This window comes from Podarcis vaucheri, assembly GCF_965113315.1.
Source record: "Podarcis vaucheri genome assembly, chromosome: 1".
Lineage (NCBI taxonomy): Eukaryota > Metazoa > Chordata > Lepidosauria > Squamata > Lacertidae > Podarcis > Podarcis vaucheri.
In genome coordinates, this window is record NC_138759.1 from 71004753 (window position 1) to 71015096 (window position 10344).

The window sequence follows — 10344 nt, forward strand, 5'->3', positions numbered from 1 at the left end:
TTAACTCTCAACTGAAGTCTGACTGTTTTTTCTAGCACTGAAAGAATGATGTGTAAGGGTGGAGTTACTCAAAGAAGCTTGATGTGCATGGAACTTTATGTAGTTACAAAAAGGAGCTTACAGTCCTCTGAGGCTCAACACAAAGAAGGCTATGGGCTAAGTGAGAAGGATGAAATAGGAGGGTATGCATTCAGTTTAGTTAATGTATGTCTACTCTGTTTCAGTATGGCAGAGCTTTCCAGGCTGTGTGTTGCAACATGTTAGTGTGTCAGCTGCAGTGTATAGGTGTGTCATGTGATATGTGTCTGTATCTTTTATAGGGGGTTAGTTTAACCCTCAGTTTGCTAGTAAAACTGAATTACTATGTCGCGAAATGATGCATGGGCTTTGAAGAGAAGAAAGAGAATGTGTTCTGAATATGTTTTGTGGGAGGTAGTTTGGGGCGTGAGCAGCAGAAGATAAGAAAGAATATACATTCCAAATTTTTAAGACTTCATTAATACTACATTATAATCTGGAAGTGAAAAGAAGTTTGAATGAAATTTTATTTGACAAGGAGTTGTTCTTTGGAACGTTGCCTCCCAATATTTATGGAATGTTGTCATAACTGCCATTAGTCTGTTGAACTTGAAACCAGCCTTGCTTGCTACAATTTTTTTCATATGCTCCTAATAAAACATTTTTTGCTAACACCTTCTTTGTTGTCATGTTTAAGAATGTAAAAATGATGTGTGTGTGTTCGCATTTACAGTGTGATAGAAATCCTGTAATCAGAGATATCCAAAACAAGAGACTAGCTGACAATTTGAACGAGTCAGTTGAAGATTGTTAAAGTCAATGACCCGGTGAATTTATGGGAGCTAGGAATTTTATTGCAGTTTAATGTTGTGAGTTGACTTTATGGGTCTAAGGAACAAAAAATAATCAGGGATCATCACAAATTTATATCAAAATATTGGAAGAATTTGGTGTGTACTTTTCCCTTGAGATTTTTTTTAAAAGTAGAATGTGCTGCATTTTTTGAGAGAAATGTGGATGTTAGGTCTGATATCCTTATTTTATTTTTGATGACTTCATTCTTGGGAGGCTACATTGAAATAGGAGGGAGTAGCTCTGATGTATATCAATATTAATGCTGTCTTGCAAGCAGTTATTTAGAGTCTTCACTCATTCTCTGCTAAGCTTCCGCCTGCTTCTGCTACCACTTCCAGTCACCTCCCCAATATTCTGGGATGGCAACATCCCAGGTGCCTGTCCTTTTCAAAGCCAGAAGAGTCAGCCAGAATGAGCTTGTGCTACACATTCCAGTCAGGAGACAGCAGGCAATGATACAGCAGCCACATAAAGTCATGTACTCTCTCTCTCTCCCCCTCCCTCCTCCTGACCTTAAAAGACCACATCCCCTTCATATAAGGAGAATAAAAAAGAACACAGAACTACTGATGCATTTTGCTGATGTTTTACCAACTGAAGAAACCAGCAGCTCATGGATCTAGTGGAAGGTGATTTCTCTGAATTCCTCCCTTCTCTGGCAGCCCCCCCTCCATGCTGTTCCAAATGGTCCACAATGCTCTAGGGCAGATTGTGTGGAAGGAATTAAGAGGGGAGGGTGACTCAGCAAAAACTACCCCCCCCCCATTCTACTCACAGAAGCTTCATATAAGTTCAGGGACACAATTGGATACAGTCCTATGTAATCAATATTTGGGGCGACTTACAGGTGTATTCCTGCATAACTTTGTATATTATATTTTTGTGATGTTGCAATTTTGTAATTGATCTCTCAGATCACTCCGTGTTTAAAGCTTGATGATACAACCAGTTGTATTCTGGATATCTGTTCTATTTCTTTCAATCTGATCTTTAACAAGGAATATAAAATTAGAATAGTATCCTGGTACTATATATCTACCTAGATTTTACGCAAGTATGATAGAATGTTTCCACATTACACAATATGTTTACATAATGTCGGCAACTTGATTATACAACTTAAAATTAATGGCAACTTAAAATGAATGTGGCCTATTGCAGATACTGGATAAAAGTGTATTGTATGTAAAAAGCACTTTGCAGCTTGCTTCCTTAAGTGATGCTGTTTAGGGCAAAACTTCCTAACCTTACATTAACACTAATACAGTGGTACCTCTCGTTACGTACTTAATTTGTTCCGGAGGTCCGTTCTTAACCTGAAACTGTTCTTAAATTGAAGCACCACTTTAGCTAATGGGGCCTCCCGTTGCTGTCGCGCCGCTGCCGCGCGATTTCTGCTCTCATCCTGAAGCAAAGTTCTTAACCCAAGATACTATTTCTGGGTTAGCGGAGTCTGTAACCTGAAGCGTATGTAACTTGAAGCGTATGTAACCCGAGGTACCACTGTAGTGCACTAAACTGGCTGTTACTGACCAGGAAAGGGATCTTGGGGTTGTAGTGGACAGCTTGTTTAAAATATGTGCAGCAGCTGTGAAAGAGCTAGATTCCAGGGGATAATTAGGAAATGGATTGAAAATAAAATTGCTAATCTTACATTGCCTCAGTACAAATCTGTAGTGCAACTGCATTTGGGATACTATATAAAATTCTCATTGCCACACATAAAAAAAGGATACTGTAGACCTGGAAAAGGTTAAAAAAAGGGCAGCCAAAACGATCAAGGGGTTGGGAAAATTACAAGTTTGGGGCCCCTTTGTTTTGGGGAAGAAGAAAAAAAGCAAGTAAGGGGGGGACATGAAAGAGGTGTATAAAATGGATGCATACTGTGGAGAAAGTGGATTAAGAAGATCTTCCCCTCTCAGAATACCATCCAATGAAGCTGAATGTTGGAAGATTGAGGAGAGACATAATGCACAGTTAAACTATGGCATTCATTGCCATGGTTCATTGTAATAATGGCTGCCAACTTAGATGGCTTTGAAAGGAAATAGACAAATTCATGGAGGATAAGGATGTGCTACTTCCAGTATAAGTTTCTGGGTATCATGAGGGAGAGACTGCTGTTGTCTTCATGTGATGTTTGTGGGCTTCCCATAGGCATCTGATTGGCTACTGTGGGAACAGAATGCTGAACTAGGTTGATCTGATTCTCATGGGCACTTACTATGTTGCTTAAAATGCTGCATTGAAACAAAACTGCCCGCCCTCCTGAAAACACACACACACAAGCTAATTGTATATTTAACTGACCTCTAAGATAGATCCAGCTTTCTTTTCTTGTTTACTGTATGGTGCTTCAAGCACAGTTAGATCATGTACAAGTACTGGGTTCCATTAAATTATATTACCGTAAATTAAAATGTGTGTAATATGATGCAATGAAGCAGTATTTTATAGTACAGTAAAACTGGAGTTTACTTGCACTGGTTCTTGAATATGTATCTTCCATTCAACATCAGATCTGCAGTGACTGAACGGAAGCTATATGGGAGTTTGCTCAGGGACAAGTTAAGTTACAATACCTTGAATAGAGGCAAGCCATAAATGTACACGGAAGGTGGAAATGCTAAATTGATTTTGTACTATGCTGTTACATATTCCTGTAGGGATGACACATTCATGTGCTCCCCCTTGCGTTTTTATGCAACTGTACATTTTCCTATCTGGTTTAATCTCCATAGTGGTTGATGTGCAAGAAGTACCACGATGGGTGCATAGTAAAATTAAGAATTTTTATTATTGCATTGTGGCATCATTATGCCTATGTCTAAGAGTATACATTGAGTATTCAGTGGGTCTTAATGTCACTGCTGTGTGTAAAAATACAGAACATAGTTTCTGAAAACAAGATTGGGTACCGTGTATGTGTCGCTGGAACTTAAATTCTGCAGTCTTCAGCAGTCACTTGAATACAGTTTCTAGAACTCAAAATGTTCTTGCCACAGTTTAACCAGATGCAAGTATGCATTAGATTGTGACTTTTTTCATATGTGTAAACTGTTGACTGGAAAAGCAAAACATCATGATCCCCTCTCCCTCTCTCCCTTTCCTTCCACTTTAGGATCAGGAGATGGTCTGGGGAAAATAATCCAGAGATTTCCCTTAAAGGATTTGGATGACACTCCTTTTCCACAGGGAATAGAGTTGGTAAGTTGCTCTGTGACATGCATTTGTAAATGCTTTATAATCTTGCATGTAGATCTAGATTAACAGTCTCAACATCATCTTCAGAGAGGATGTCAGTGTGAAAAAGGTGTCTGCATGCTTTTAGCGAATTCTTGAGATAAATCAGCTTTTGCTAAGTGTCATCCTGGACCCAGGTGACGTTAGGATCGCCTCAATTACGCCACCAGATGTTACATAAGAATCAGTCATTGGATCTCTGACTTTAAGAATGAAAAGTTGGAGGGGATCCACTGCTGTTCTTTTGTGACAAAATATACAATCTGTCATTCATGGAGCACCTAGGCATGCATAAGATATGCACATGCAGCAGCATCTTTCTGGATATTAATCATAAGAAAAATAACATCTACAGTGGTGCCTCGCAAGACGAAATTAATTCGTTCCGCAAGTCTCTTCGTCTTGTGAGTTTTTCGTCTTGCGATGCACGGTTTCCCATAGGAATGCATTGAAAATCAATTAATGCGTTCCTAGGGAAACCGCCTTCAGACCAGGTCCGGGGACAGTCTGTCCCCGGACCTCTTCTGAAGGCTGGGGGGGGGGCAAGGGCTTTTCTTCCCACCCCCAGCATTTTAAAAAACCCCGGGACAGCGGAGGACTTCTCCGCTGTCCGGGCGATCTTAAAATGCTGGTGGGCGGCATTTTAAAATCGCCCCGGGACAGTGGAGGACTTCTCCGCTGTCCGGGGCGATTTAAAAGCCCCTGGGAAGGCAGGCAGGGGGGACAAAGACTTTCGCCCCCCGCCCGCCTTCAGAAGGTGTTCCCGCCATCCGCCCGGCTTCGGAGCAGCGTTCCGAAGCTGGGCGGTGGGGGCAGGTGTTCCCGCCCCCCCGCCCGGCTTCGGAGCACCGGGAGAAGCGATCTCCCCGCAGCCCCTTGCTTCAAAAGAGGTCCGGGGGCAGCGGGAAGCGCTTCCCGCTGTCCCCGGACCTCTTTTGAAGCAAGGGGCGGTGGGGAGAAGCGATCTCCCCGCAGCCCCTTGCTTCAAAAGAGGTCCGGGGGCAGCGGGAAGCGCTTCCCGCTGTCCCCGGACCTGGGGCTGCGGGGAGAAGATCGCTTCTCCCCGCCGCCCCTTGCTTCAAAAGAGAAGACCCGCTGTCCCCGGGGCAAGCTTCGTTTTGCGAAGCAAGCCCATAGGGAAATTCGTCTTGCGAGGCAACTCGAAAACGAAAAAACCTTTCGTTTTGCGAGTTTTTCGTCTCGCGAGGCGTTTGTCTTGAGGGGTACCACTGTATTAATAGTCAAGTTCTTTTAAAAAAAAACCACCCTAAAATGCAACTAGCATTTGTAACTTTAGGTGCTTGTTTTTGTTTTCCTTCTCTCCTAGCAGCTATTTTTGAGACCAGCATCTTGACCTGTGCATAATAATAATAATAATAATAATAATAATAATAATAATAATAATTTATTCCCCGCCCATCTGGCGGGTTCCCCCAGCCACTCTGGGCGGCTTCCAGCAAAATATTAAAATACAATAATTCATCAAATATTAAAAGCTTCCGTAAACAGGGCTGCCTTCAGATGTCTTTTAAAAGTCAGATAGTTGTTTATTTCTTTGACGTCTGGTGGGAGGGTGTGCCACAGGGTGGGCATCACCGCCAAGAAGTCCCTCTGCCTGGTTCTCTGTAATTTTGCTTCTCGCAGTAAGGGAACTGCCAGAAGGCCCACGGCACTGGACCTCAGTGTCCGGGCAGAACAGTGGGGGTGGAGAAAAGGGTATAAAAGAACAATGTGATAAATTAAACATGCTGCTGAGAGAGACTGGGCTACCTCTTGATATTTCCTTTTTCTGCTTTCATTAAAACTAATATTCTGTATGCTTGAATAGACTAGAAGGCTGCTTCACAACTTGTAACATTTATGTTTTGTCAACTTGTAGCTACATTTTGTCAACTTTGCAAAGAGGGTTTCAAGTATGCCAGATCAGATGATTGTGATGTGTTTATAATTGCCGGGAAATAATTGTAGATCAATTATGGAAAATAATAAAAGCCTAGAAAATGCTTTTAGGAAAGAACATCTCTAGGTATTTCGCCAGTTTGCTGCATCATATTTTCATAATTGCGCTTTTAAAGTTGCTTCATATAACAAGGGTTGGCTACTTTAGTATAATTTTTACATTCTTCTATTTTAATTATTTTGAGAAAACAACAGTTCTAGCTTTATAATTTGATTGAAGTTCATTTTCCATGTGGTTGGGCCTTGGAGGAGGACTATAAGAGAATATTCTTGCAAATGTGTACATTGCAATCATAACTGAGGTCCTTCATTTCTAACAAGCATGATGATGACATTATGACATCACCACATATAATCTGCATTTTGCTTTCTAGGAAGTGTTGTGGATCAGTAGCCAATTGTCCGTAAACTGTGTTCTGAAATTAGTAAAATGACTGTAGGTGGTTCTCTACAGGAACTATGCTTCTGTAGCATAGTTTCATAATGTACTGATTTGTTTCTTCATTTTTAATGTTGTAGTAAATATTCTCAGAACATATTTTCTGTGGCTTGTAAAAATCACATTGTTAGGAAAATATTTTTAGTGATGTGATCCAAGAATTTTCCTGAATATAACTGAAGAACAGAATAATGTAAAAACAATAAATTCTGAAATCACAGTATATATAAAATAAAATGATCCCCAGTAAATTTTGATTTTCGTAGTTGTCAACAACTGAGAATTTTCCAATAAGACTTCCACATTTCTTGGGCCTTTTGAAAATAAGGATTCAGGAATTACTTGGTCGTGAGGATGTTTCAGAATATACTGGAGAGTGAATAACGTTTTATATATCTAACATGGCATCCTTGACTTAAATGGATTTAAAGGTATTAAGGAGTTTTAAATGTTTAGATGAATACTCAGGGACTTCAATAAGATTGATGGACTACATTTTACTCTCTCCCAGCCAGTCCCTGATTACAGCTGGGATCTAATAAGTTGGTACATTTGCATCATGTTTTTCTGAACAAAAGGCGGTGTACATGAGGTTCTCAGGTGTTTCCCATCCACACACTGACCAGACTCAAGCTGCCTCAGTCGCTCCTAGTAATTTCACCATGTGCTCTCAGACTTGTGCCTTTGAGACTCAGTATTGTTTCCCTTCATGGAGCACCCCATCTTTGTGTTTGGGAGGATGAGAAAAGATGTGTTCCTTCATTGCAGTATAGCATCCACTCCCTCCCTCCTCATGTAAGGAAATTATTGCCCTGTTTGAGCTTCAAAAAGCTTCACATTCTCCCACAGTATTGTACAATATTTTCATCCTAGTTCTGTACTCCTCTGAGAAAGTCCCCCAGCATTTCTCAGATTCTTCTTTCTTTATTCAATCTGCTTGTTGTGCTATGCTTCCTTCTCTAGTCTCTGCAGTTCAGTTATAATTTTTATTACTCATTATTTTTTTGGGCAGCCTTGAGTGGTGTTGATACCCCCTATATTATTGGGTTGACTTTGGCTAACATTTGTTCTCTTTGTGTTTTATCATTCTACGGTTGTCTGGCTGTAGAAACTATGAAGAGGGAGATCTGTACGCCTTTCATTTATTTTTCAATATGAATTCCTTCCAATTTCCCCTTCCTCCTCTTGCAATTGCAGGAGTTTGCCCAAATCTCTTTGGGTGGTCCCATTCCCAAGCAGGAATGAAGAAGTGTTGCCTGTACAGACCCTAACATTCTGTTAAAAAAATAATTATCTGCTTGCCACTATTTTGAAAATCTCAGCAAGGAATTCTGTATTCTTTCCCTGATCTTCATGCCACTACTTGAATTGGAATGAAACTGAAGTTGAATGCATTATATCAGGGTTTCCAAAACTTGGGTCTCCAGCTATTTTTGGACTACAGTGGTACCTCGGGATGCGAACGGGGTCCATTCCGGAGCCCCGTTCGCATCCTGAATGGAACGTAAGATGTGTCTGTGCGTGCGCGGCTCGCATTTTGCCGCTTCCACGCATGCACGTGAGGTAATTTTGAGCATCTGCGCATGCGTGAGCGGCAAAACCCGGAAGTAACGCCCTCAACCTAAAGCACATTCAACCCGAGGTATGACTGTACTTCTCCCACCATCCCTAGCTAGCAGGACCAGTGGTCAAGGATTATGGGAATTGTAGTCCAAAACAGCTGGAGACCCAAGTTTGAGAAACCTTGCATTAGATCATGTTCTGAAGTGTGTGTAAATATAGAAGGCAGTGTGATGTTAGCATGCTTTGAGGTAGAATTATAGATTAAAGTTGTTTTATATTCTGTAGAATTGGCTAGGCATCTTGTGAAATGCCTGTTTGCAAGATGTTATAATTGAAATGGTCAAATGTAGCAAAGCTTGTTTTAACTTTCTTGCAGCCAAGATATTGTAAAGAGCTAACTCCTAGATTTTGAGATCACCGTACAAAGTTCTTCTTCTTCTTCTTCTTCTTCTTCTTCTTCTTCTTCTTCTTCTGGAAACTGGAGTGTTCTTGCCGCAGAGAAACTAACAAGACTAATGTAGGTAGCTGTGTTGGTCTAACGTGGTCGAAATATATAAAAAAATTGTCCAGTAGCACCTTAGAAACCAACTAAGTTTGTTCTTCGTATAAGCTTTCGTGTGCTTTTTAAATATATTTTAACAAGACTAACGACACAGATAATATATACTAGCACAAGTCTGATTGGAATGCAGAATCAATTCCTTTCTATCCAACTTCACAAATAATTCTAAATAACTTCTTCCGTTAGTTGGTTTTAACATTAGCTGCAAGAGCAGTACTCCAAGCACTGCTTTGAAATTCATTTAATTTCAAAGTTCTGAGCTAATATCAATAATTATTTTTCCTACATGTTAACTAGATATTTTTCCTCCATCTTTACTATGCTTAAATAAATCCATGTATTATCATCTGCTACCAAAGCTTTGGAAAACAATCAGTTAGTTGCAGTATGCATGCACGTAGAATCTCATTCAATTTAGATTCAAAGGTGCCATTTTTAAATCAGCATTGGAGGACAAAATTATGATGAAAGGTCATGATCAGCTTTGTTTCAAAAAGAGACTTCACAAAATATTTTGCTACTATCTCTTCTAAACAATATTTAATGGACACAACCTCTGGGTGTGTATAAATTGAGAAAGCATTCTGTAATACTGTACACCTCTAGGTCAAACCTTTCATTGGTTGTTGGGACAAACTTAAGCAGAATTGGCTTTACATACAGATCTTAATTTTCTGGATGAAAGCAAAATCTTTCTGAACAAAATGTTCTTTTTTTCTGTTTTCAAATAAGCTGTTAAGCCAAGCTATTTAAGGTTCAAACTTCCAAAGTAAACTCAACTGTTTAAAGGTCATATTAGGGACAGCATTTATAAGCTTTTTAAAAAAATCAGTTGAATATTTGTCATGAACATGCAATATAGAAAATGGATAATTAATTGAAATCCAAGATTTAATGAACATTCAGGGATTGAGAAGGGTGGGGACACTTTCAAACAAAGGTGATGCTTCCTCCCCCCCTCAAAAATTCAGATGATCTTAAGACATTAGATCTCATCATTCATGTACCAGCAAAATTGGAGTTGGTGATTATTTCCCCTATTTCTGTTCCACATGTTCAGCTTGGAGACCTCCTAAATGCCTCATGTTTAGGTACAAATAGTCCTGCCTCCTCTTCTCACTTGGCCCATCCATAAATGCTGCCATGTAATATTCCAGCTCTTGCTTCAGCAGCAGAACTGTGCTTGGTAACTGTGGTACCCTGCTGTCATTAACCTTTCAAGCTGATGTCTTTTGTCCATTTTCTATGGCCCTGCAGTCAATTTTGAACCTAATTCTAGCATCTGTTTCTGCTCGTCCTCCCATGGTTCATGAGCACTTACTTGTTCCTCTGTGAAGAGGATACAATAATAGTTTGGATCTCTTGATACTGAATCAATACACTTGATGGCACCCAGTTCAAGGTTGTGTTGTGCAGGTACATTCCCTTTTGATGGCTTTCCTTATACACAAGGGTACATTATGTATAAACACATAGTTTTTCAGAATGTTGGAGGCTTTATTGTAGATCCAGCAGTGCGCATCCACACTGTGTACATTTTTTTGCCCTACTATGGTCCTTGGTCAAGATTGTATTTCTCTGTAACAATTCAAACCTTGCATAAGGTAAGCGAAGACTAGTTTCCAGCAGCATAACAAATGCTGCTGCAATGTGTTTTGTTTTATAAATTTATTGGCTGCATTCTCTACTTAAAGCAGAGTATACT

At 40.1% G+C, this 10344-nt stretch overlaps 1 protein-coding gene across 2 annotated transcripts in view; it reads left to right on the plus strand.

Annotated features, from left to right (window-relative positions):
• SBF2 (SET binding factor 2) overlaps positions 1 to 10344 on the plus strand; it is a 227000-nt gene that overhangs the window by 36750 nt on the left and 179906 nt on the right. For both annotated transcript variants that reach the window (XM_082192752.1, XM_082192753.1), the window contains exon 2: positions 3995 to 4080. In XM_082192752.1, the coding sequence (XP_082048878.1) occupies positions 3995 to 4080 (86 nt within the window). The remainder of the gene's footprint in view (positions 1 to 3994; positions 4081 to 10344) is intronic.